We start from the raw sequence: 27748 nt of genomic DNA on the forward strand, positions 1-27748 counted from the left end.
GACACGTTCGCTTTCTTCAGTTCTTTTGTTTTGTTTACAGTACTCATATTTCTGTACTTTTTTTGTTTTGTTTTGTTTTTGGCCAGTCCTGGGGCTTGGACTCAGGGCCTGAGCACTGTCCCTGGCTTCTTATTGCTCAAGGCTAGCACCCTGCCACTTGAGCCACAGCGCCACCTCTGGCCTTTTCTATATATGTGGTGCTGAGGAATCAAACCCAGGGCTTCATGTATATGAGGCAAGCACTCTTGCCACTAGGCCATATTCCCAGCCCCCTATTTCTGTACTTTCTGGCTCTGGGTTGAACACAGGTTGAACTCTTATCACTATTTATCTTATAACTATCCTCTAGCTAATTGTGGTGGCATTCAGGTTCTATTCTTCAGTGAAAAGTGTTGGTGGTTGTAAATATCTTATTTTTATGAATACTTTCAGAATCTTCTAAAGTCTTAATATAGTAAGGTCTGAAATAAAATTTAAACAGCTTATCTTTAATCTTAATTTTTGCCGGTCATGGGGCTTGCACACTGGCCCTGAGTTTTTCACTCAAAGTAGAGCTCTACCACTTTGAGTCACAGTGCCATTTCCATATTTTCTGGTGGCTAATTGGAGATAAAGAGTTTCATAGACTTTCCTGCTTAGGCTGGCTTTGAACTTTGATCCTCAGATCTCAGCCTCCTGAGGAGATAGGATTACAAGCATGAGCCACTAGTGCTCAGCTGTTTGTTTGTTTTTTCTTTCTGAATTTTATTTTTATTGTTATTATAAAGGTGATGTACAAAGGGGTTATAGTTACATAAGTCAGGTGAAGAGTACATTTCCTTTTGGACAATATTACCCCTTCCCTTACTCTCTCCATTTGTTGTTGTTGCTGTTGTTTCTTGCCAGTCCTGGGATTTGGACTCAAGGCCTGAGCACTGTCCCTGGCTTCTTGAGACACAGCAGCACCTCTGGCTTTTACTGTTTATGTGGTGCTGAGAAATCAAACCCAGGGCTTCATGCATCCTAGGCAAGCACTGTACCGCTAAGTTGTATTCCCAGCCCACTCTCTCCATTTTTTAAATCCTTTAACTTTGGTTCCTCCATTGTTTTACTCAGTTTTTAACAAAAGCCAAGAGGCTGAGTAGATGATGCTTCCACAATGTTTTCTTGAGCAAGACTGGCCCATCTTCAAGAATGTTGGAATCTAGTTCCCATGCTTTGAATTTGTGTGGGTACGTAGTTTCTTTCTAGAGCTCCCCTCCCCCCTTCCGTTCCACTGGATATTTTCAGATCACAGGCCTTGTGTGCTGCTTGGTTTGCAGTTCAGGGGTTCTCTGGAGATACTGGCCACAGAAGATTTGGAGGGTACTAGGCTTCTCAAATGGTTTCTGCTTTTTTTTTTTTTTGCCAGTCCTGGGCATTGGACTCAGGGCCTGAGCACTGTCCCTGGCTTCTTTTTGTTCAAGGCTAGCACTCTGCCACTTGAGCCACAGCGCCACTTCTGGCCATTTTCTATATATGTGGTGCTGGGGAATCAAACCCAGGGCTTCATGTATACAAGGCAAGCACTCTTGCCACTAGCCATATTCCCAGCCCCTCAAATGGTTTCTGTTAGGGGTTCATTTATAGAATATTTGGACCTTTGACACAATGGGCACATATGTAAACACTGCTTAATCAAATATTGTCTTTACTCTGGCCAGGTTTAAAGGCACAATAATAGCATAGCTCTTAGTCATTTAAAAGATGGCTTTTTAAGGCTCAGCTGTAAATTTTATTTCCTTCCTTCCTTATACTTGGTCTAGTTTTAATTTGTTCATATGTACTGAAGTTGATTTACAGTGATTCCTTCACAGGTTGCCCTATTCCTTAAGAGCAGGTTTCTTGAATACTTCATTCTTTTCCCATATCTTCACAACTCCTGCTGTGTTTTCATTCTTTTGTCCAACCCTTTTCAGTACTTTAAAAAAGGTCTTCTTGGCATAGTTAATTTTTAACTCAAGGCTTCAGCCTGCTCAGCTTTCTTGCTCTGTTGATTCTCTACTACTCGAATTACACCTCTAGTTCTGCTTTTTTGTTGTTGCTGTTTAATTGTAGATGGAGTCTCTTGGACTTTTTTTGTTTGTTTGTTTGTGTTTTTTAAATCAGGCTAGCCTCAAACCTCAATCATCTGGATCATTGCTGTAACTATAATGAGGCAAGGGCACCAGAACCTTCTGTCTTACAGGTGGCACCCCATATATAGTATACCTACCTTTTACTTTCTCAGGGGCTGGGAATATGGCTAGTGGCAAGAGTGCTTGCCTTGTATACATGAAGCCCTGGGTTTGATTCCCCAGCACCACATATATAGAAAATGGCCAGAAGTGGCGCTGTGGCTCAAGTGGCAGAGTGCTAGAGAGTTAAATGCTTGAGGGAATTCCATTATTTCCTACTCAACTCCTCTAGAAGATGTTTTCTTCAAAAATAGAAGCAGATTCTGGACTCCAGTTCCTGTGCTGTTCTGTTTTACCAGAAACCTGTAGTTTTTAGTTAAAATGTTTATCCAGGTAGTTGTCATACCTTTCCCTCTGTTTTGATTGAAACATACTGACTTATGAAGACTAACCTGACAGTTTGAATTTGCCTGCTTGAGGCCTTGATGGCCACTTACTGAAGGCTTGAAGGGCCCTGGTTTGCACAAAAATAATTAATTCAAAGGCCTTGATTTGTTCTTTGTTGTAAGTTTATACTTAATGCAAGTAGTTTGGAATATGAAAAGATTCAACAAACCATGCTTGTGTTGTATTTGCCATTGCTTGATGCTAATCACTGGAGTCGAAGGATCAGTAGGTTGAGTGCTGGATCAATACATTGACTACAGAAGAGGGAGTAGGCAGTCCCTAGTTTACTCTGGAATTTTTTATGCCATTATTCTCTATTTACAGCTTCCAAGAAATCAGCTGGTGTCACTGCACATATGTTTAGAGCCGTTGCTAAGGTGACAAGCCTGGCAGCCCACACAGCCCTTCTGGAAAGCTGGGATGCTGTTTAGTGGCATCTGTTCACAGGAGGGCACTAGCCCTTTGGCCTATGGGAATCTGAAGATCACCCTGCTCCAGCTTATATTGTCTGCTCTCTTTTGATTTGATTGCTTGGTTACTTCACCCAAATAAAAGAATGATCTTGTGATTAATTTTACATAGAGACAGTTGGAGATGTAGTGTTGTTTCATATCTTGTCTACTTTATGTGGTGTAGCAGGGCATCATTGTCTTCATTTGGTTTCTTTAACCTGTCTCCTCCCTCATAGAGAAAGAAGTATGGACTTTGGCCTTTTCTCATGGGAAGTCTTAATATTTTCTTTTGTAATATTGCATGTAAATAACACTTTCTACAGAGGACTTGAGTTATGAATGTCTTTTTCTTGGGCACATGTTAAATCATTTATATTACAAATATGTTCCTTCTGTGTGTTGACAAAATTTTAATCTATTTGGAAGTTAGATCTGGAAAGTAAAACAGGTTAACTGCTTCATGGGGCAGTCATCTAATATCACTTGCTACAATACACTCAAAAAGATACAGTGACTTGCTAAACCTTTTTGGTTGTTTGCTCCCTGAGAATTGTGTAAAAGCTATGGATACCTTTCCAAGGAATATGCATGTATCTATATGTAGCCTATCTGGTTTCTCTGGTTTTAGTAATCGGGACCCTAATGATTCCTTCATTTTATTGTAGAAAGAGAGAGCTTCAGGGCTGGAATGTGGCTTAGCAGTAGAGTGCTTGCCTTGTGTGCATGAAGCTCTGGGTTTGTGGTAGAGTGCTACCCTTGGGCAAAAAGCAGCTCAGGGACAGTGCCCAGGCCCTGAGTTCAAGCCTTGGGACTCCCCCCCCCCCAAAAAAAAAAAGCTTCATATGAGAGAGAGAGAGAGAGAGAGAAGAGAAGAGAGAGAGAGTGTGTCTTGGGGTTTGAACTCAGGGATTGAGCACTATCTCTGAGTTTCCATATTCAAGGCTAATGCTGTACAACAGACTTTGCTGTCTGGGTGCTCTTTGAACCATGCTCCTCGGATCTCAGCCTCTTAAGTAGCTAGGATTACAGGGGTTAGCCACTGGTGCCTGGCTGAGTTTATATTTTTTTTTTAAAAGAAAGTATTAATTGCCTTTTTTTGGCTAGAACTAGATGATTATGTTACATATGAAGTCCCATTTCCTATTGAGCCAAAAATCTCTTGATAATTTATAGTAAAAGATACCTGCCCCAATCTGAAACTGAAGAGGACATATTTGTGGCTGATAGCGCAAGGCTTCACCAGACATTTGAGAGCATTTACAGGTAGTTTGCTGCAATTCCATTGTAAACGTTGTGTAGGTTGAGAAGCATACATACAGATATTAATTGTAACATTGTAGTAGCATAAATCTGGGGAAGAACTTAACCCACATATCAGCAGAGTAGAGATGGATACTTCTAGGCAGTAAATACCACACTGCAGTTACAATAAAGTAAAACTGCATGCATCATGAGGATCCACATGTATGCTTGTTACCTGCAGGCCCTGGGTCTTTAAAGGTTAACTCAAAATGGGTAGTATCTCATGAATTTTGTTCTTTTTTCTATTTTGGTCTTTTCATTTTATCACAAAGTAGCAACAGCTAATGATTTTTTTTTTCTTTTCTTTTCTTTTTTGCCAGTCCTGGGCCTTGGACTCAGGGCCTGAGCACTGTCCCTGGCTTCCCTTTTGTTCAAGGCTAGCACTCTGCCACTTGAGCCACAGTGCCACTTCTGGCCGTTTTCCATATATGCGGTACTGGGGAATTGAACCCAGGGCTTTCATGTATATGAGGCAAGCTCTCTTGCCACTAGGCCATATTCCCAGCCCACAGCTAATGATATTTATTTATTTATTTATTTATTTATTTATTTATTTATTTATTTATTTATTTATTTATTTATTTATTTATTTATTTATTTTGCCAGTCCTGGGCCACTAGGCCATATCGCCAGCCCTATGATTTTTTTTTTTTTGGCCAGTCCTGGGCCTTGGACTCAGGGCCTGAGCATTGTCCCTGGCTTCTTCCCGCTCAAGGCTAGCACACTCTGCCACTTGAGCCACAGCGCCGCTTCTGGCCGTTTTCTGTATATGTGGTGCTGGGGAATCGAACCTAGGGCCTCGTGTATCCGAGGCAGGCACTCTTGCCACTAGGCTATATCCCCAGCCCTATGATTTTTATTTTTTAAATTAAATTTTATTGACAAGGTGATGTACAGAGTGGTTACAGTTACATAATAAGGTAGTGAGTACATTTCTTGTCTTATTTGTTAGACCTTCCCTCATTTGTTTCCCTTCAGATAATCATATATACAATATCCAGCGTACCAAAATCATATACAGTGACCACAGGGGGTACGCCAAAGGAAATTCACCAAGTATATTAAATACAACGACAACAATAAAATCCTTCTGTTTCTATTTCTTGGAGTTCATTTTGCTTACCTTCATCTTATATGATCATATGTACATAGCTGTTGTGGTATTGTGATCCTCTGATAGGTCTGTCCTAGACCTTTTTATGTTTATTTAGTAATTGTTTGGTTTTGGAGACATACTGTAAAGTTACTGACCAAAACATGTGGAAGTATCATTTGAAAAGAAGTTTGTCATTTTACAAACATGATCTCTACTAATGATTTTTAAAAAGAGCTGCTTTTATACTTTAGAGATGCCTTATGTTTTCATTGAAGAATAGGCTGTCTTGGGCATTGGTGCTTTGGAGCTTGACCTAATTGATATCTAGTGATTGACTGTACCAGGTCTCAACTTTTTCTTTTCTTCTTTTGGCAGGTATAAGCCTTGAGGCATACCTGGTCAGTTTCCTATTCCTTTGGTTGTACCAAGGAAGAACCTAAACCTCTCTAATAATTAACTTACACCTAATATTAGAATTCACCTTCTACTATAGCAGATCTTCCAATAACCCTGGACAACGTTTAGGCTGTGGTTCCTCTCAAGACTTTGAGTGGAGCCCTTCTGACAGTGCTTGAGCGCGCATCTCTAAACTTCTTTCTTCTTAATAGAAACCTAGCTCTTATAACAAAGTTTGCTTAGGTAATCTGAGAAAGAGCTAAGTCTTGAAGACCTCTTAGTATAGTCACACTCACAATTTGAGAAAGGGGTATCTTATACCTGTTTTTCTCCAGGTAAATGCATGCCTTCGTTTTTACTTGCTCTTTTTAGGTTGAAAGTTGATTCGGATTTGACTAGAGTACAAAGACTTTAAATATTTAGTTTGAGTTCTATTCCCCTTGTAACCCCTGTCTTAGTCTGTTCAGGTTTCTATAACAAAGTACCATAAACAACAGTTTATGTCCCAGTTTAAGAGACTGGTAAGTCCAGAGTCAAGGAAAATTTGGTGTCTGTTGAGGGCTCCCTTTTGGTTTTTATCTGGGGCAAGTGCTCTACCCACTACACCATATTCCCAACCCCTCCCTTTTGGTTTTAGATGATAACTCTTTGTCCACTCTTGGAGAATGATGAAAAGGCTCTTTAAGGGTACTCTTTCCGATCGTGAAGCTGCAACCCCCATGACCTAATCATCTTCCAGTGACCCATTCCATTGGGTGTAAAGTTACAGTGTAAGAACTGGGGGTGGGGGCATTCCACTATACTATTTTAAGATACAGAACTTCTCCAAACACTTTAATTTTCTCCCTGTACTATATTGTTGCCCATTATAATTCTAAATATGAACAGAATTATACTGTACATGAGCACAGCACATCCTTGTTTGCATCTGAGTTCCTGGTGAATTGTTTGCAGGATTCGTCCATGGCTCTGTGAGTGTATTCTTCGTGTGGTTGTCTCCCATGGTGTTTGTCCATTTGTCAGTGAAAATATGGGTTATTTGTAGTGTAAAGCTGTTTGAATAAAGAAGATACTAGAATGTTTGAATAAATAGATTTTAAATATACAGATGATCCTCAACATATGATTTTTCTTTCAATTTTGCTTTGGTATGAGAGTGATATACATTCAATACATTTCATGTTTCAAATTTTGATTCCCCCTCCCCCCCGGGGGGTAGTTTGTTGGTGGCAGTTGAGTGGCCTACCAGCATACAGTCATGAGGATTATGACATTCGGTTGCAAAGTTGTAATATTGGACATGTTAGGCCTTTTTTTACCTGGGATATTTTAACTTACATTCTGTTACCTATATGTAATTCTTTGGGTCAGTATTTTCTTAGTAAGGGAAATGTAACTTTCAATTTCTCCAGAAACTTTGCTATCTCCTTTAGGTGATTTAGTTTGTTCTGCAAAATTGAGCATGCCTAGATTGTATTTGTGGGTTTCAGGGAAGCCTGAGTCCCCATGACTCCTGGGGTTTCATGGCTATGTTTACCATTGCTCATGGTCAAGAACTCCTCACATGAGCTTCTGTTTGATGTACATGAGTGGTTTTTTTTATTTGTTTGTTTGTTTTTTGCCATTCCTGGGGCTTAAACTCAGGGCCTGGATGCTGTCTCTGAGCTTCTTTTGCTTAAGGATAGCACTCTACCACTTGAGCCACAACACCACTTTGAGCCTTTTCTGTGTATGTGGTACTGAGGAATCAAACCCAGGGCTTCATGCATTCTAGGTGAGCACTCTACCACTAAGCCACATTCCCAGCCCTTGTACATGGATTTGATGTACATGTGTGCACACACACTGTTGCCCAACTCACGTAGCTGAGCTTTTGTGCACCTTGAAAGTTGACCTTACATTCATATCATGTCCAACTCTGAGAAGGTTCAGGACACACCTGGCAGTGTTGTCCGTCACACCACCTATGCCACCTCTGAACCTAACCGTATGAAGTCAGACAACCTTCAGACCCAGGATATTTTGATCAGCCAATTCTTTTTGTTTTTGTTTTAGAACCTGTAGTTAAAGATTATTGCAGTGGTGTGAAGCATGTTTAGAATAGCTTGCCAGTATGTCTTTGTGGTCTAGTTTAAGGGCCAGCATCAGGAACAATTAGGCACATCTTCTCCCCTGAGTCCCTGTCAGGTGAGACACAGGGACCTACAGGCCAAGTGCAAGTAGGAAGGAGGTGCTCATTTCTGCTTCATCATAGGTCAATTTCTGGATGATTTGCTTGCTACTAATTGGCTTGTTTACTTCAGACATTTGCTTGTCAAACCTTGCAGATGAGAAAGGAAAGTTACTGTTTTGCCTGGCAGATTATTTAAATACAAGGATAGCAAAGATTTATTAATTTTTTTTGCCTTTTTTTCCACCTAATGCTCTTTAAAAGAGCAGAGTACAGCTGGGAATGTGGCTTAATGGTAGAGTGCTTGCCTAGTAGAATGCATGAAGCCCTGGGTTCGATTACTCAGCACCACATACACAAAACAAGCCAGAAGTAGGCTCTGTGGCTCAAGTGGTAGAGCCTTAAACAAAAAAGAAGCCAGAGACAGTGTTCAGGCCCTGAGTCCAAGCCCTAGGACTGGCAAAAAGAAAAAAAAAAAAGAGCAAAGCATGGATTTGGATGCAGAATCTCTGCTCAGACAGGCCTTCGTCAGATTAATGTACTGATTTTTTCAGAAAAATGGCATTCATTGAATTCTGTAAGCAGATAGCTGTCCTGGCTCAGAAGGAGAAGAGTCAGCAAGGAGCCATATCCTAAACTAACCACCGAATGATACTGGACTTCTCAGTCAATGCCTTGGGCTACAGAGACACTCACTGGAGCAACTGGGGGCAAAAGGGAATAGCACACTTAGGTGTGCTTGTCTAGGTGGGTACTTGGGGTTAGTGTTTTGGGGTGACTATAGCAATAGCCCCTGTAGCTCTTGAGTAGTGGAGTGACATAGCATATTGATATAGTGGTTTATATGTCATGGTGTGGTCTTGAAGTGATGGAGTTGTCCGTGTCCTGCTTGTGTTACTGAGATTAGACCCTCATATTCAGGAAGTATGTAAAACATAGGTCTTCAGACAAGAAGAGGAATAAATATTTGCATTCGGGTGCTTCAAGTGTATGGTTCTGGTCAAGGTTATGTCGTGGTGTTCTTATACTGAAGATATATATTTATATATATACACACATATACATATATATATAATTTGTACATGGGTTTACAGATTTTTTTGTAATTTATTTATTAATTAAACACATTTTTTTGACAAGGTGTTGTGCAAAAAGGGTACAGTTACATAGTAGGGCAGTGTGTACATTTCTTGTGATATCTTACACCCTGTTTTTCTTTCCCTTCCCTGGGTCAGGTAGACATATATACAATACACAATGTACCAAGAACATATACAGTTTTTAAAAAATGAAAACTGCTGGGTGTTGTGGCCCATGCCTGTAATCCTAGCTACCTAGGAGGCTGAGATCTGAGGATTGCGATTTGAAGTCAGCCCCCGCAGTTAAGTCTATATGAGATTCTTGTCTCCAGTAAACTACCCAGACAAAGCAGGAAGTGGTGCTGTAGCTCAAGTGTTAGAGCATTAGTTTTGAGCCAGAGAAGCTCAGGAGTAAGGTCCAGACCCAGAGTTTAAGCCCCAGGAGCCGCAAAAACAAATGAAAAATAATGCCAGCCCTATGAAATCCAGTGAACATATAATGATAAGAAACCTGAGCCAAGAACTAAATCTCACCCTTTCTGACATTTCTTTTTTTATTTTTAATTTAATTTATTTATTAATTGAACACAATTTTTTTGACAAGGTGTTGTGCAAAAAGGGTACAGTTACATAGTAGGGCAGTGTGTACATTTCTTGTGGTATCTTACGCCCTGTTTTACTTTACCTTCTCTAGGTCAGGTAGACATATATACAATATACAATGTATCAAGAACATATACAGTAGCCATGTGGCCAAGCCCAAGAAAATTCGCCTAGGGCTTTAAATGTAATGTCGATATTAGACATTATGTCGACAGTAGTCTTATATGAACGTACATAAATAGCTTTTGAGCTATTGTATTCCACTGAGAGGTCGACTTTTGACCTTTATATGTTGAGTAGTTGTTTGGTTTTAGTTACATAATGTTGGGTCGCTGCCCCAATCCTGTGGGAAATACCATTTGACAAGCAGTTTTTGGTTTCACAGACCTGGTCTCTACTGTCTCTCCGTCTCCCTTTCTTAACAGCCTTTCTGACATTTCTTAAGGAGAGCTTAACGTACTATCTTTATCCATTCACCTTTTTGCTCTAGCATTTGACATTGCAGTTCTTCTCCCATCCTTCCTCCCCTCCCTTTTTCCTTCTTTTTCTTCCCCTTCCCCTTCCCCTTCCCCTTCCCCTTCCCCTTCCCCTTCCCCTTCCCCTTCCCCTTCCCCTTCCCCTTCCCCTTCCCCTTCCTCTTCTCCCAGGGCCTCATGCTTGCTAGGCAAGCATTCTGCCACTAGAGGGATATTTCCCTTCAACACCTCCCCAATTTTTGCTTTTGAGATAGGATTCTGTTAACTTTGCCCCAGCTGGCTTCAGGTTCTCAATTTTCCTTTACCCACCTCCCAAGTAGCTAGATGTTATATTTTTGAAACCCTTTTATCAGCTCTCTTATAGTTATCCCTGCCTTATAATCAGACTCCCTAGAGTAGATAATTGCAAAGAGGAAGATAATTTACGGGGACATGTTAGTCAAGCTCTAGAGGAAGTCTAAGACAAGCTAGGCTCCTATGCCACCTATCCTGGCCCTGCATGGGTGAGTGCTGCTTGGGAGGCCCAAGCCTCTTATAAGACGTCCCTTGAGCCTCCTCTGTCTTCTTGAAGCAATAGGGGTTCCCACCATTATTGAAGAAGGAGGCACCCAATAGCTGCAAATGTGCAATATGGAGGAGGCTGGGAAGAGCACCAGCATTCACACGTAGGCCTGGCGTTCTTTGAGAAGGTGTTTGTGTGCCCATACCTGTGAGTGTCTGATCACTGAATGTACCAGCACTTGCACTTAAGCCAGGAGCCACCCAGGCTATAAAAATATGTCTCTAGTGGTAGAGTGCTTGCCTCGCATACATGAAACTCTAGGTTCGATTCATCATTATCATATATATATGGCCAGATCTATCCCTTAAAAACTCAGGACAGTAGCTCTTAAGTTTCCCCAGATGTAGTGGCACAAGCAGCTGGAGGACCTGACTGTGTTGGCTGTATGGCAGGGAACTGCACTGCTGAAACCTGAATCAGCAGAGTTAACAGTCTAAGTCAAGTTTCCTATGATGTTGGCTTTCATATCCTAGTTTAGAAACACTAATAAAAGACCTGAGAATGTCATGGGGTGACCCAAAGCTTGTTGCAGGGTCCTGTTTGCCATGGGCCCAAGAGCGAAGGCAGATATCCAGCCAGTCAGCTGCCCATGTGCCTGTGAGGAACCGACAAGTACTCAGACCATGAAGCTTGACTCCAGGGCCCTTCAGCCTCCTTGGTGACCTGGACTGCTCTGCAGGCCTCTTAATTTTTTGTTTTTTTTTTTTTGTTGTTGTTTGCTTGTTTGTTTGTTTTGCTGGTCTTGAGTCTTAAAGTCAGAGCCTGGGCACTGTCCTTGAGCTTCTTTTGTTCAAGGCTAGCACTCTACCACTTGAGCCACAGTACCACTCCTGGCCTTTTCTGTTTATATGGTACTGAGGAATCAGCCCAGAGTTTCATGCATGCTAGACAAGCACTTTACTGCTAAGCCACATTCCCAGCCCCAGGCCTCTTGAGTTCTGTGTGCTATAATTCTTGGGGTCCAGCCAAGGCTTACATTCACCTGAGATTGAGACCCATGGTTTTAGCCAGAGGTATGCATATGAAGAGAAAATCCCACACTTGTCCACAGCAGTGTTTAGACCTTGGGTATGTGGCTTACATAGGGTTGGTAAAGGGGGCAGTACAGCTGCCCCTTCCCACTATGTACCGAATAAGAACAAGCTATGGGAAGTTTAATGTGACCGTGATCCCTGATTGCAGATGTCCTGTGGTTCTGTTACTCTCTGATCACTTCTTGCTTCATTTGGAGAATTGGTGCCACAATGTCTTGGTGTTTGGTCCTGGGCTGGGAGGATTACATGCATTTGTCTTCTCCAGACTGCTCTGCCACTGGGGGATACAACAGGGATAGTGTGAGTACAAAGGGTCTGATGTGTGTCAGAATCACCCCTTCCCAGCCCTTACCCCATAAGCTTCAAAGCCAGGTGTCCCAAAGTGGCTCACGCTTGTAACCTAGCTACTCTGGAAGCTGAGATCTGTGGATCCAGTTCAAAGCTAGTCTGAAAAGAAAAGTCCCCAAGATTCTTAGCTCCATTTAACAGCAAAAGGCCAGAAGAAGTGTGGCTGTGGTTCAAGTGGCAGAGCACCACCCCATATCAGCACAAAAAATAAAGGTGTATTTTGTTGGATATTCTGAAAGTAATCAGAGGTTCAGTTTTGTCTTGATCTTTAAGGTGTAACCTCTGTGAAGGAAATCGGATACCTCTAGGGACACATGATAATAGATCTTATGTCACATACGTTCGCAATCATCCACTGAAGACACAGAAGTCTCCCCCCAGTTAATATCTACCTTACTTCAGGACCCTGGAACCGGGGCCACATAAAAGCCCACTGTGGCATGTTCTTATCTTGCTTTTGGAATCCAGGGTGTTTCAGAGAGCCCTTGCATGCCAGTACCTGAGCTACCACCATGGGCCATCTGTTCTCCTGGTAGTGGACCTTCTTCTTCTTTTTCTTTTTTTAAATTCTTCCAGTTTGAGTCTGTTTTATTCAAGTTAATATGCACATAAATGATGTGTCCTTGGTGGGTGGCTTCCTCCCACAGGGGAGCGTGGGCAGAGCCTGTGCTGATCTGTCCTTACTCAGATCCAGCCGAGTTCACCTGCCTTGACTGCTTCCTCCAGGAAAGCCACAGAATGCAAAGTTCCTGGCTGCCTACTTGAATAGCAACTCCTCCTCCATCACTTTGCATTCACTGTGGCCCTGTGCCAGCCTGGGGTTGGGAGTGGTAGGATCTCACCCCTTTGAGGGATGAAACTGATGAACAGAGACTGGCTTGCCAGAGAAAGAGACACCAGATCCTGAAGCCAATGCTACTTAGTGGGACTAGAGGTGACAAGCATCTTCCTCCTTCCCTCTCCTCCTTCTCCTTCCCTCCATCCCTCCCTCCTTTCTCCTCCAGAGTGAACCCAAGACCAGAAATCCAGCAACATTAACATTACACACACACACACAGAGTTCACATCCTGTCCTAGTGTTATTGCTCTGTCACGGCACCAGATGTAGATGTGGTACTCACTCAGTGTGAGAACTGCCTTATTCTTGTCTATTATAGTCATACCCGATTTCAAATCGAGGGCTCTGAACTAGTTAGGCAACATTTCTGTTTATGAAATGTTGTTCCCTGTCATGAGAAAAAATCTGCTCACAACACTCTGTATATACATATATAATAGCATATACAGGCAGGTGACAACAGAATGATGTTCTTCATGTGATGATTAGTAATATTTTATGATATTTTGTACCCTAATAGTTCACTTTAAACATGACTTTATAAGCCAGATATGACTGTGAAGGCCTGTAATACTAAGACTAGGACAGCTTTGAGTTAGAGGCTAGAATAGGCTAAATAGTGAAACCTCCAAAAAGAAGAATAGTTTTATTTGTAATTGCCCAAACTGGAGGCAACCAAGTTGTCCTTCAATAAGTGAGTAGATAAGTAAATGGTTGTATAGCAAGACAATGGAATGTGATTCAGTGCTAGAGGGAATGCTATTTAGCGTTAGAGGGAAAACAAGGCAGAAAAACCATGGAGGACCCTAAAAAGCACGCCACTAGGAAAGATGCCTACCAGAAAAAATGATGTACTATATAATTCCAACTCCATGGCACCTAGAAAAGGCAAAATAGAGAGTCAAAAGACCAAAGGTTGCTGGTAGTTAGGGAAGGCCACAAGATGGATAGAGGAAGCAAAGGGAGCAATGTGTTTAGGGCAGTGAAGCTGCTCTATATGAATGGTAGATACAAGTTATTAACACTGGTGAAACAGAATACACCACACCTAGCACAAACCCTAATATGAACTGCGGACCTTGCCGATAGTCATGTGTCAGCAGGTTCATGGATGGTAACGGATGGACTACTCTGCAGAATGTTGATATGGAAAAGGCTATGCACATGTAAGGAAGGAAGGGAGATGTGAGAATGCTCTCTGTGCTCAGTGTTCTTACTCAACATGCCCACAATGGGCCCATGGGGCTCATGTTCATGATTGAAGAGTTTCAGCTCTTCAATCTTAGCACTCATTGGGATGGGCAGTACTGAATCCAGGAGGAGCTGTGCCCTTCAGACATAGTTGTCTAAATAAGACTTGTGCAGGCATGTGTGCATACTCCAGAAGATGCCTATACCAGCTGGGGTTATTGAGCAGGAACAGTTTAGGAATATTGGGGTTATACCTTGGTTCTTGGTAGCTGCTGCTAAGTTCTAAACAGTTGGACCTTTGCAGTGACATAAAACCACACCTAAGTACTTAGATGGAAAATACAGGTAGCAGAGGAAGAAACTAGAGCTTCCGTTGAATTCCTTTCTTTTCCAGCAGGAAGGCACAGTTTGTCTCAGCTGCACCAGGGCAGCCACCTGCTAGAGGCAAGAGGAAACCTGGGCTTTCTGACTGCAGAGATTTCTTACAGACCAGGCCTCTGAGAGGGTAGTGCTCAGATTTGAACCCAGGGACACCCAGCCAGCCTGTACCTTAGTTCTTTCTTTGTTTGTCCTTCCTTCTTTCCATTAGCATGGCTTGTATTTAGACACAGCTTTATTGCTACAGAGCACTCCTCTTAGCCCTGACTTCCACGTACAGAGCTTCCCATTCACCCCTGACTGCAGATTGGGAGAGCAGAGTGGAGTGTGATGTCATATAGGGCTGGGAGGGCATTGCTAGAGAGGTGCCTGGCCAGAGAGACAGTGTAGTGTGCATGCCCTGTGACCCAGGGAGCATGATGCTGTCCTTTCTCTGTTACAGTCAGAAAGTTTTTGTTTCAATCACAGAAAAAAGTTTTGGTAGGTAGTTCTAAGAACCTGTCCTTGAAGTTTCCTGTTGCTAAAGAAGGAAAAGATGGCTAGGTGTGGTGGCTTACACCGGTAATCCTAGTCACCTGGAGGGTGGATGGGCTTGGCCCATGGTTCTAGGCCAGGAAGAGTTCTCAAGGTCCCATCTCAAGCAGTAAGAAGCTGTATGGGTGTGGTGATACATGCTGTCATCTCAGCTACACCAGAAGCTATTAATGGGATTCTGGTCCAGGCTAGCCCATGTATAAAAACTCTATTCATAATCATGACCCTATTCAGAAAAATAACTGAAGCAAAAACAGCTGAAGGTATGATTCAAGAACAAGGCCCTGAGTTCAAATATCTAGTATCACCAACAGCAAAAAATAAAATAACAAAAAAGAAGAAGGAGGAAAAGATAAATTTATGTTAGTTTCCATTGTTCAGCAGATTTGTCCTTGGGAAGTAACTAAATTTCTATCATGTTGTGATCTATGACTCTTGGCATTCCAGTTTCACTTAAGTCCTAGTTTTAGGGCTGTGAAAATGCAGGCGTGTCCTGTCTGGATATACATCTGTGAGAGCCTCTCTTTCCTGGCTCCTGCCAGGGTCTTCCCTAGAGCAGAATGAAGCTTTAAGGCCCTTGTTCCTGGTCCATGCAGTGGTTCACAGGCTTCATCAATGCCAAGACCTAAGTTCTAAACAAAATATATCAGAATTTAAGACTGATAGCTTCAGCTGAAACAGATGCTAGCTCCTATCTGCTCTCTTCTGTTTTACACCTTCCAGTCCTTTCCTATTTTTCAAAACTCAGTTTATTTCAAGGTACTAAAGTGCTTTCATTTGGCCTATGTCACTCCATATACTAGGTAGCTTCAGAGTAATAATTAAAACAGCCACCAACAGTGATGCTTTTGAAAAGAAAGTGGAGTCTTTGTTTAAACTTGTCTTAAGGGCATAGGAGGTTAGCACTGCAGAGTCACATGACCATGTTTACTAAGAACTCACCAGGGTAGTTTGCTTCAAAAAGAGGAACCTCATTCCTGCTCCCGACTGTGGACTGACTGGCCTTTATAATTCATTTTTAAAGGATAGGATGGAGTAGAACAGTATCTCCACCCTGCCACTGATCTGATACCTTATTCCTTTCAATTTGTTGATTTGTTGTTGTTTGGTGGTCCTGGGGCTTGAATGCTGGGCCTGGGTGCTGTCCCTCAGCTCTTCAGCTCCAGGCTAGTGCTCTACCACTTGAGCCACAGTGCCACTTCTGGTTTTCTGGTGGTTCATTGGTGCTAAGAGTCTCACACACTGGCTTTGAGCGATCCTCAGATCTCAGCCTCCTGAGCAGCTAGGATTACAGGTGTGAGCCACCAGCACCAGCATTCTTGAAAATGTTTTGTTTGTTTGTTTGCTTGCTTGCTTGCTTGTTTTTTGAGATAGGGCCTGTATATAGTTCAGGCTGACTGAAACCTATCATTCTTCTTCCTCTCCTGAGTTCTGGGATTATAATCATATAATATCCTATCTAGTTGCTTATTGTTGGTTTTTTTTTAAATTTATTCGTTCATTCATTGCCAGTTCTGGGGACTGAACTCAGGACCTGAGCACTGTTCCTGAGCTGCTTTTGCTCAAGGCTAGCACTGTACCACTTGAGCCATGGCACCACTTGTATCTTTTCCTGTTTATGTGGTACTGGGGCTTCATGCATGCTAGGTAAGCACTGTATCACCAGGTCACATTCCAAGCCTGTTTATTATTTTAAATCATGTAAGTATATGAAGCTTAATCTATTATCTCATCCTCTTTACCTTGCTCCTCCCTCTATATAAATTCAATTTTTATGTGTTACCTATTACTTTTAAACAACTTTACTAAATTACAACTGGTATTAATAAAATTCATTTATAGCTGAGCACTGCCAGTGGCTCACTCCTGTAATCCTTGCTATGTAGGAGGCTGAGATCTGAGAATTATGATTCAAAGCCAGCTCAAGCAGGAAATTACATGAGACTCTTACCTCCAATTAACCCCTCCCCCCCCCCAAGCCAGAAGTAGAGCTGTGGCTCAAATGGTAGAGTGCTAGCCTTGAGCTAGCGACCTTGAGTTCAGACACTGGGACTGGCACATACACACAAAAAATCATTCATTTAAAATGCAATGTTCACTGGATTTTGGAAAACCTGTACAATCAAGAATCTACCACCACAGGGGCTAGGAATGTGGCTTAGCGGTAGCATGCTTGAAGCCCTGGGTTTGATTCCTCAACACCACATAAACAGAAAAGGCTGGAAGTGGCACTGTGGCTCAAAAGGTAGAGTGCTCACCTTGAAGCAAAAAGAAAAAAAAGAAGAAGAAGACAGGGACAGTGCTTAGGCCCTGAGTTCAAGCCTCAGGACCGGCAAACAAATCAAAAGAATCTACCACCACAGTGGAAAAAAAGTGGAATATTGCTATCACTCCTAGAAGTTTCCTAGACTCCTATGTTCTTTAAAATTAAAAAAAAACTTCTTATTTTGAAATAGACTGCCAGGAAGTGATTAAAAAAAATAGTAGAGACCTTTGAAGCCACCCCCCCCCCCACTCCCTGTGCATCTCTCAGAAGCAACTGTAATATAATACTGTAGCTCTCAGCCAAAAATCCACTGGAAGATTATGCAGTAGACTTTGATTTTGTGTTCATGTTCTGCAACCACCCTACATTTATGTATACACATGTGTGTATGCCACTTGTGAGAGGCTCTGGCAACCCTTTCCCATCCTACCTCTGTCTGCTGGCAACCACTGATTGGTTTCCCAGCTAGATAATGCGTGTTACTGCAGGATGATAGTAAATAGGTCACCTACAATGTATCTGCAGGAATTTAGTTTTTTCACACAGGAGAATTATCTGAAGATTCCCCATGTCATCTGAGTGTATTAATATTTTTTAATTGCTGAGGAGACCCCAAGATACAGATGGAGCCCAGGCTGAAAGCCATTGTATGTTCCTCTTAGCCAAGTGAGAGACCCAGTTTGTTTCTCTGCATTCTCAGCAGCATTTGGTGCCGATGTTTGTTTCCTTATGTTCAATGCAAGTAGATATGTAGAAACAAAATGAGTTTTTTGTGTTGATCAACAGGCTTTTTAACAGGCTTTCAGCCTTGCTGAACCACTTTGTTATTTCTAGGAGTTGTTGGTGTGTCCTTGTGACTGTCCACATAAACAATTGTGTCATCTTTAGATAGAAAGGGTTGTGTTTCTTCTTTTCTGATCTGTATGCTTTTGATTTCCTCTTTTCCTTCTTGTGCTAGGCAAGATTTCCAGTACAGCTTTAGTAGCAGTGGTGGCCAGAAAGAAGCAAGGAACGGACATCCTTGCCATCTCACCAGCCACGGGAAGTGACAGCTGTCACCATTCAGATAATAACATCTCTGTAGATGCACTGTGTGTGCTGGGAGTTTTGCCATCCACTTCTGTTTTGCTGACTGTTTTTCTCATGAGGGTTGAATTTTGTCAAATGCTTTTCCTGAACTAGTTGTTAGTATCTTATCATTTTTCTTCCTTAGCCAGATGGATTACATTAACTCTGTTAAGCCATTATACATTCTATTCATCTTTCTTTCTTCCAGTTCTAGAGCATTTATTTCTAAAGCTCTGCCACAAATTTCTAGCCAGTACCAATGGTCAACTCTCTTACTTGCACCAAGTTGTCAGTGTAGCCAGCAGAGTCTGGCCATCAGAAGGCCAGGCCAAAGAGGTTCACTGGAATAGCTGGTGCTATTAACTTCTTGTTTCAGTTCATCTATGATGATCTTGGTAGCACAGAGCCAGTAGTGGTTGGAGCGGAAGCACAGGGCTACTGTAGATAAAGGCACTTGCCTTTGTTGAGACCTCTACAACATGAGCTGGCTACCCTTGCCTCCTAAAGCACAGAGAGAACCATCTGGAAATATAGTCACAGTGTTCAAAGAGCCAATGTGATTGGTCTTCAGCTTACAGTTAGCCAAATTCCATACCAGCTTGTCCCAGCCACAGGAGACAATAATAGGGTTGCTGCTGCTGGGTGAAAATTGGACACAGGATACCCACTCAGAGTGACTCTCATTCTGGACTGTGTATTTGCATGCACTCAGAGTATTCTATAATGTGAAGGTTTTTGTCTGGGGATTCAGGGGCAATCTGCCCATTGTCAGAGGAGAAGGCCACACTCAGCACATCCTTGGTAAGACCTTACAAATCGTGGTGCTCGTTGTAAGATCCCACAGGTGCAGCATTTCATCCCAGAAGCCCGAGAGGGCAAACCCATCATCTAAGGAATTGACCACACTACTGACAAAGTGGGAATGACCCCACAGAGCCCGTGAGGGTGATCTGTTCAGTTGTGATGGTGGCAAGTGCAGGGTCCCCACAATGAGGAGGAGATGAAGGACCACCTCTATTACTTTTTGTTATAAGCACTCCTCCCATTTCTAAGTAGGCTTAGAATAATAACCACTTTTTTTTTTTTTAATGCTAATCCTGGGACTTGAAATCTGGTCCTGGGCACTGTCCTTGAACTCTTTTGCTCAAGGCTAACTCTCCCTTTCTTTTTTTTTTTTTTTTTTTTTTTTTTGGCCAGTCCTGGGCCTTGGACTCAGGGCCTGAGCACTGTCCCTGGCTTCTTCCCGCTCAAGGCTAGCACTCTGCCACTTGAACCACAGCGCCGCTTCTGGCCGTTTTCTGTATATGTGGTGCTGGGGAATCGAACCTAGGGCCTCGTGTATCCGAGGCAGGCACTCTTGCCACTAGGCTATATCCCCAGCCCCCTAACTCTCCCTTTCTGGTGGTTAATTGGAGATAAGAATCTGGAAATGGGCTGAGTGGTAGAGTGCTTGCCTAGCATAAATGAAGTCCTGGATTTGATTCCTTAGTACCACATAAACAGAAAAGGCAGAATGTGATGCTGTGGCTCAAGTGGTAGAGTGCTAGCCTTGAGCACAGAGAGGATCAAGGACAGAGCCCAGGACACCTCCCGCCCCTCCATATAGTCTCAGGACTGGCTTCAAACCATGCTCCTCAGATCTTAGCTTCCTGAGTTGCTACGATTACAAGTGGGAACCACAGGCACCTGGCAACACATCTTGCTCTATCCACTTTGACATGAAAATCACTGGGTGGCAGTAAATCTCTTGGCTTGTTAACCCACTCTAAGCAACCGTACAGTAGTTGGGCTTTGTGTCCCAGTGCCTTGTTGCCCTGTATACACAACTTTCACCTCTTTGTTCATGGTTTGGAGCATGTTGACTGTAGAGTAGGTAGCTGGGTTTCAGAGTGATGCTTCACACCCATCCCCAGGGACCCTTCTTTCTTTTACATTCACAGTGCAACAACTTCCTTCTAACTTTCCTCTTCATTTGTGTTTTGCCTTCTCTAGTGACTGCTCAATGGCTAAGCCTTGGAGGATATTTCCTGATTCACTACACTTGTTCTGTTTTTCCTGCTTTGCTATGATTACTGTTTTTAGTCATTCAACTGTATCTTTAACACACACACGCACACACACATACACACACACACACACCTACCTACATTTCTGTCCTCTTCCATCACATTGAATCTGTGTCTTAATTCATCTTCTGTAAGACAAGTACTATTCCCAACCCCTTTGCAACCTTCTTCATCTGCATCTTGCCAGAGCTGTATGCTTATTTTTACCTTACCAGAAGTTAGCGGTTCCTCTTCTGTGCTGTGTACTGTGCACATAGATTTGGGTCAGTGCATACACACCTTGAGTTGCTCCCATTGTTCTCAGCACCCTGCTCAGGGTGACCAGCTAGGACCACTTGAGGAGAGACAAGTGGTATTCATGTTCTATAGTACCTTCTACTTCCCAAAGTCCTGCCATGGAATAACATATGCTATGTGTTGGACACTAACTTTCCCAGTTCTTAAAATCGTGCTTGTTGTGAAATGTAGCATAACACCCCAGAAGTTCCTAACATAAAAATGCCCAACTCACTAATCCCAAAGCACATGCCTGTGTGACCTTCACTTTGAAACACCCACCAGTGACAAGGTACCACCTGGATGTACATTACTAAGCACCAGTGTTTAAATGTTTTCAAGAAGTTATGTAAATATATTGTTTGTGAAATTTATTCATGTTAGTGTGTGTTTGTTTCTTTGCTATGTGATCTTCCCTGTTAACCTCATAGCAGAATACTATTGGCTTGGGCCTATTATAAAAATGTTACATAAATATTTTGTACATTCTCTTGGTGCATTTGCATGTGCATTTCCTTTGGACTTATTCCCAGAACAAAATTGCTGGATTTTAGAATATGTTTATATCAGTTGAAGTTGATGGTGCCAAGGTTCATTCTACACTTTCATAAGAATAAATCAGTTTCCCTTGCTTCACATCTTTACCAATTCATGGCAAATCATTTTGATTTTAGTTTTCATTTCCTTGACTACTAATGAAATTGACAACTTTTTATCTATGTACTTGTGTTTTGGCACTCTTTTGTAAAGTGCTTATATAAGTCTATGTCCATTTTTATATTAAGTGATTTCTTTTTCTTTTGCAGACATTCTTTGTATGTTTTGAATAAGAGCTCTTGCCAGTGTATATGTAGGAAACACTCTTCCTCTTGGCAAGCTGACCTTTATCGCGCAAAAAAATTATAATAATTTATTATTATACTTTGAGCCTCAGGTCATATCTGCACTCAATTCACGTTCTGGCCATCAATTCTGTGTCTGAGTTATGCTGTTTCTGGGCAGTACTGGCGATGCTTGCTTGTGCTCCACTTGAGCCATACCTTCAGCCCAAGAACATGCCATTTGAGTCACTGTTGCTTCAAGTTTAAACTGTGACTTTACTTTTGTAAATTAATACTAATTTATGTAATTAGAGTTTTTCATTTCTTTTTGGGACCAGATCTTGCTGTGTAGCTGAAGCTGGCCTCAAAATTCAAGATTCTGTTGCCTCAGTCTACCAAGTAGTAGGATTATATGCCTATGTCAACACTCAAACTGTTTTTCTCCTCCCCACCCCCCCCCCCCCTTAACTATTTGCATGAGGTTCTTTCCTATTGAGACCACTTTCCCATCTTTTTCTTAAGCTAGTGGGAATTTGGGCTGGAGTTTCCTGATAGCTGGGCTTGTCTTCAGGCTTCACTTTCTCCTTTTGCCTGGTAGTTTAAACCAGCTGGAGATGGAAGAAGTTAGAGGAAAAGATGATCATTTACTGAATACCTGCAGGCTGATTTCTTTGTCACTGTTTTCCTAAACAATATCATACAATAGTTGTTTACACAGTATTGACATTTTGTCAGGTACCCTAAGTCATCTAGAGATGATGTAAATATACAGGAGGTGTACAGGGCTTTACACACAGTGCACCACTTTATATAAGGGATTGAAAACCAGTGACTGATATATTCAAGCACCTACAGCTAATCTTGCTCGCATGCTTTTTCCTTGGTGTAATACATGGTATATACCAGAAGCACTTCATATGTTTTCATTGGTCACAGAATACTGGAAAGACAGGACTCAATGATTGTAATTTAATAAGATTTATTAAGGAAGGTTGTAGGTGACACTGGAAGGAATTGCTGCTGTCCCCATGAGAGTGACTAGCAGTGACTGTGAATACCTTACCTGTAGCTCAGTGGTGTTCCCCACCCCCGGTGCCCATGTCAGCACTGGAAAGGGCATATGGTATGTTAATATTCAGGACGACCTCCCAAAACTCCAAAAGGAGTTGATGGACAAAACCCTGAGAACCACTGCACCAGTGAAGGGCGCAGCAAACTCGTTAAAGACCAGAGCGGATGCACATAACCCTTTCTAACCCTTACAGTGGAGGTGGCCAGACAAGAACAAAAATGGAGGCTGGGTTGAAGCTTTCTGGTGTAGTAAGTGCTTTACATGCTCGCCCCCCAGCACTACAATAAGAATGAAAATGAGCTGGGTGTCCATGGCTCACACCTGGAATCCTAGCTAGTCAGGAAGCTGAGATCTGAGTATTGTGATTCTAAGCCAGCCAGGGCAGAAAAGTTGGGGAGACTCTTATCTCCAGTTAACCAGCAAAAAGCAGGAAGTGGATCATCAGTTCAAGTGATAGAGTGCTAGCCTTGAGAAAGAAAGAAAAAAAAAAGCAAGAGGACAGTATTCAGTACCGGCACCCTTCCACAAAAAAAAAAAAAATAAAAAAAAAATTCAGGAGTGAGAATGCCCTTTTCTTCCCTGGTGACACTGCTTTGTGTTTAGTCAATACACTAGGAGGTGGGGGCGTGGCTTAGTGGTACAGTGCTTGCCTAGCATGTGCAAGGTCCTCGTTTGGAACCCAGCATCACTGTCCTTCCTGTACAGTGTCCACAGACACAGCTACCACTGGGGCTTGCTCATGAAAAACTGCGCTTACTAGTGTTTGTTTGTTTTTTACTATGAGTAGATAGGCAAGATTTTTTTTTTTGCTAATGGTGTGTGTGTGTGTGTGTGTGTGTGTGTGTGTGTGTGTGTGTGTGTGTGTGTCCTGGGGCTTGAACTCAGGACCTGGATGCTATCCCTGAGCTCTTTTGCTCAAGGCTAGTACCCCACACTTGAGCCACAGCCCTACTTCTGGCTTTTTTTGAACAGTTAATTGGAGATAAGAATCTCAGACTTTCTTGCCTGGGCTGGCTTTAAAATGCAGTCCTCAGATCTCAGCCTCCTAAGTAGCTAGTATTATATATGTGAGCCACTGGCACTCAGCCAGCTTTTCTAATATTTTAAAATAAAATTTAATAATTTTTCCTTCTAATATATTAATTATACAAAGGTACTTAATTGTGATATTTTCATACATATGATGTACCTCCATTACGGTTTCTTATCTCCTATCTTCCCTTTACAACAATTTTAATGGCTTTCGTTATGTGTTTTCATATATGCATAAGGAATACTACAATCACATTCACCTCCTTCACCTCCTATGAGTTCCTACCCCTCAAAACCCAATCACCTTTAAATTTTTACCCATCTCATACACAGCCCCAGTTCCAATGAGAATCCTCTGTACCCCTGCCCACTCAATGTCTTATGCTTCCCAGACCAGCAGTCTACCACCTGAGCCACACTCCACGTCTGAGACGTCCCACTTTGGTGGGGGAAATTGCGGAATGTAGAAATTACAGTTCTATGTAGAGAAAACATCCATATGGGTGGAGGTAAACTGCTCTCTGGCATTGTTCGGGAGATGCTAGGAAGTGATTGTCCTTTTATTTTGGCAGAGGTGAGGAGTGAGGGGTTGGTTGTAGGGCTTGAACTTGTGCTTGAACTCGTCCCTGTGCTCCTTTGCTCAGCTAGTGCTCTATCACTTTGAGCCATAATGCCACTTCTAGTTTTCTGGTGGCTAACTGGGATTAAGAGTCTAAGGACTTTCCTGCCTGGGGTGGCTTTGAACTATGATCCTCAGATCTCAGCCTCCTGAGTATAGGGATTACAGGCACACCACTGGTGCCCAGTGGAAGTGAATGTCTTGACAGCCTTGTCCTTCACCCCAAAATAGCTTTAGATGTGTTCTTATGCCAGGTAATACAGAAGGACAGTCTGAGGCTTTATCTGTTACTGCTGAAAAACAAGGCAGGATCTTAAGATGATGTTACATAGAAGGGTCTTGAGATCTCACAGCAGAGGCTGGGGACACGGGGAACATTGACACTCAGTGTGACCTTGAAGACAGAAGCAGAGAAGTAGGGCTACTGTTCCACACACTGTTGACTCAGTGCTTCATCCAGCATGTTATGTTGCTGTCAAGGGGAAGAGAGCACTGTGTGTGTGTGTGAGTGTGTGTGTGTGTGCGCACGCGCGCTTGTGCATGCGTGTGCACACACTCATACATACATAGGTGCACACATGCACGTATAAACTGATTTTTGAGCCTAGAGGTATTAGCTGTTGAAAAGATATATCAGCTATGTTTTTCCTTGGTCTTCCCTACCAGTGCTACTGAAAAGCTAGGATGTACGTAAATCACACAGAGGGAAGAGACCAGAAGGAGGCTGAACAGAAGGGTGGTACATATACAGACCCCAGAAGCCTGCTGTACTCTGGTGGTCAGGAGGCAAGGCTCAGGATGGGGTAGTTTGAAATCCTTTTAGACTTTCTGCTAGAGAGATAGTTTTCTAGTTACCTGGTGCTTAACAGGGAGTGGTTGGCTTGTGTATCAAGTATGGACAAAGGGGGTTCATTTGTAGGTGAGCCCTTGGCTAGCTCTAAGAAATGGTCTCTGATGAGCAAGCATTTAGATGCAATACAGCACATGGCTTAGGATTTCCTAGGAAACATGAAGCCAGAGCTAGATTCTAGCCCAGGAAGAGTCTGGCACTGTGAGCATAGACTGAGACCTTGAGGCCTCCTACACATACATCCTCTAAGCCATCCTCAAAGCATTGTATGCTTGTGCTTGCCATCTGGACATTTTACTTGAAAGAAGCTGCAGAGTTAATTAGGTGTGCTTGGTGCTTTATGAAAAGCAGGTGTTTTCCTCCTACCTTCTATGTGATGTGTGAAGGACAGGAGCTGATTCTATGTGGTGAGTGGCTGAGCCTTAAACTCAATATCCACCTGACCTGAGGGTGAAGGTACTGCTCTGAGCATTCATGTGACTTTGCCTGTGGAGAAGGCGGAAAGGAGAGGGAAGAGCAAGGCCATTCAAGCCCTCTCTACCATTGGTGTTGTCTACACCAAAGTGGCCCAAGACCCAGACACTGGTGGAGTTCTGCCTCCTTGATCTACCTCATCCTCATCCACTGGCTGCACCGCCAGTGTTTCTGTGTTTAGTCACCCTGGGAGCTGCCCTCTGAGGTGGAAGGGCCTAATCACTGGCTGGAATGGGAAATAACCAACCCAGGTCAGAGCAGTTGCACACCCCAGCAGGTCAACTGATCAGTTTGGTTTGTGTTCTGAGGTTCTGTGCGCCTCACTGGCTTCACCAACTTTATTTTTGTGCCAGTGCTTGGGCTTGAATATAGGGCTTGAACCTGAGCTTTTTTATTGAAGTCTAGTGCTCTACCACTTGAGCCCAGCTCCACTGAAGGCTTTGCTTTACCAACTTTTAATATCATGTTTTCTGTTTTGAAGCAGACAGTTGATGATGAAGCAATGGTAGCATAAATGAAGATCAAACGAGGGGAACAAAACGATGCCCAAAGGTGGGTGTTCTAAAACACCACAGCAAGAAGACTTTCCTCTCAGCAACGACATGGTGGAGAAACAAACTGGGAAAAAGGTAAAACTTGGTGCACTCTTTTTTCCTTGCCTAGCCTGACCTCTCCTAGACCACCAAGAGCTGGACTAGGTCTAGGAAACCATTTGTATTCACTGTGCATTCAACTGCAGCTCAGGGATCTGCACTCAGCTGACCTTGTAGAAGCCTTATCTAGCCTGGCAGGTATAGGGTTGTTCTTTGTGGGTGTGCAGGCAGCCACCCTCCCTAATGGATCTTGGTTGCATCTACTAAAGCCAAGCTTTTAGTTGATTTTAGTAGCTGTTCTCTGAAGAGGTCTTGATTTGGCTGCCCATTTTTTGTCCTCAGTATTCTAGGATTTCTGTTATGGTTTCAATGAGACTCCATCAGTTAATTAATATAAAAAGTGATGATTTTTATGTCTTAAGTTTTGTTTGTTTTTATTTTTTTAGAAGTAATAAGAAACAAAATCCAATGTAAGCCACCATGTTTAATCACTACTGTAGAAAATACCGGAGTTAGGGGTGTGCACATCCTGTCACCAGTGCTGAGGTGGACTCGGCATGAGCTTGGACTGGAACAGAATGAAGCTGAGGTTCATGCTTTGCTGTGTGTTATTTTTGTAGCTGCTCTATTACCAAGTCCACAAGCTGCCTTGAGACCTAGTTTCACAGTCTCTGTGGGGACAAATAGTGCAGAAACACCTTTGAGCTGGTGAGAAAGTGGTGTGCAGCAGGGAGAACCCAACCACAGAATGGGGAAGGGGTCAGTTCATCCTGACTGTCTTTGCTCCTTCTCATAGCCATACTGTAACCATCTGGTTCTGTAACCTTTGAGTTCCCTGCTGGGCAGGTAGCATCACCTTGATGCAGTTACTTAGGTGGCAGTCATTTTGAGCTGCTGCTTCTGCTTTGCTTTCTGTCCTCATCCTGGCACTTGAAAGAGGGTCCCAAGACTACTACCTCATATGTCTGTTGCTACATGCTTCTGCTTTGCTGTACCTTAATCTCTGAAAAAATAGTCTGGTTTACAGTGGTATGGGGTTAGCTGATATTCCACATGTGAAATGTATGAAGGAAGGTCATTTAGTTTTGGTTGATTGTGAAATGATTTGTGGTCATGATACACTTAGGTGCTCCTTAGACAAAAAAGTTAGATTTGCCCCCAAGACCCTTGGATGTCAGGGAAGCATGTCCACTTGCTCCTTCTGGAGTGTCTTGTGTTATATGCAGAGCAGGGGAGTGTTGTGGTATGGTGCCCCCCCCACAGACAAGTCTGAGGCTAAGTCTTGTGCTAGTGAACATCAGGTGCTGCTGAGTTTCTTACTTATTGGGTCCTGTGGTGGGTCCTGCTTGGCACTGGTGAGTTCATAAGGTGGAGCTGGTTGAGAGGCAAATGTGTGGCCTGAAGTGGCAGCTTGGGCCAGTGGATGGTGAGAGAAACAGAGTTGCTTATGCCAGTAAATCCCACTGTGGTAGCTGAGAGCCTAAAGCTTGGGTATCATTTCACACCAAACAGATCCTGATTGAATAGTTTTCAAGTAAAATGTTAAAATTTCCATACAACAGAATCACAC

At 42.7% G+C, this 27748-nt stretch overlaps 1 protein-coding gene and 1 pseudogene across 6 annotated transcripts in view; one reads left to right on the top strand and one right to left on the bottom strand.

Moving 5' to 3' along the window:
* The window catches only part of Ankrd11 (ankyrin repeat domain containing 11), a 163653-nt gene that overhangs the window by 104509 nt on the left and 31396 nt on the right, over positions 1-27748 (top strand). For 3 of the 6 annotated variants that reach the window (XM_048354935.1, XM_048354929.1, XM_048354931.1), the window contains one exon: positions 26070-26214. Coding sequence is in view for 5 of the 6 variants with exons in the window: in XM_048354929.1 (XP_048210886.1) it covers positions 26128-26214 (87 nt within the window). In the remaining variant the exon portion in view is untranslated. Of the gene's footprint in view, positions 1-13664; positions 13675-26066; positions 26215-27748 lie in introns of those variants that run through there. The other 3 variants (XM_048354930.1, XM_048354932.1, XM_048354934.1) reach the window with 2 other exon arrangements.
* On the bottom strand, positions 18622-20620 carry LOC125358363 (annotated as a pseudogene).

Source organism: Perognathus longimembris, chromosome 10 (genome assembly GCF_023159225.1).
Source record: "Perognathus longimembris pacificus isolate PPM17 chromosome 10, ASM2315922v1, whole genome shotgun sequence".
NCBI classification, from domain to species: Eukaryota; Metazoa; Chordata; class Mammalia; order Rodentia; family Heteromyidae; genus Perognathus; species Perognathus longimembris.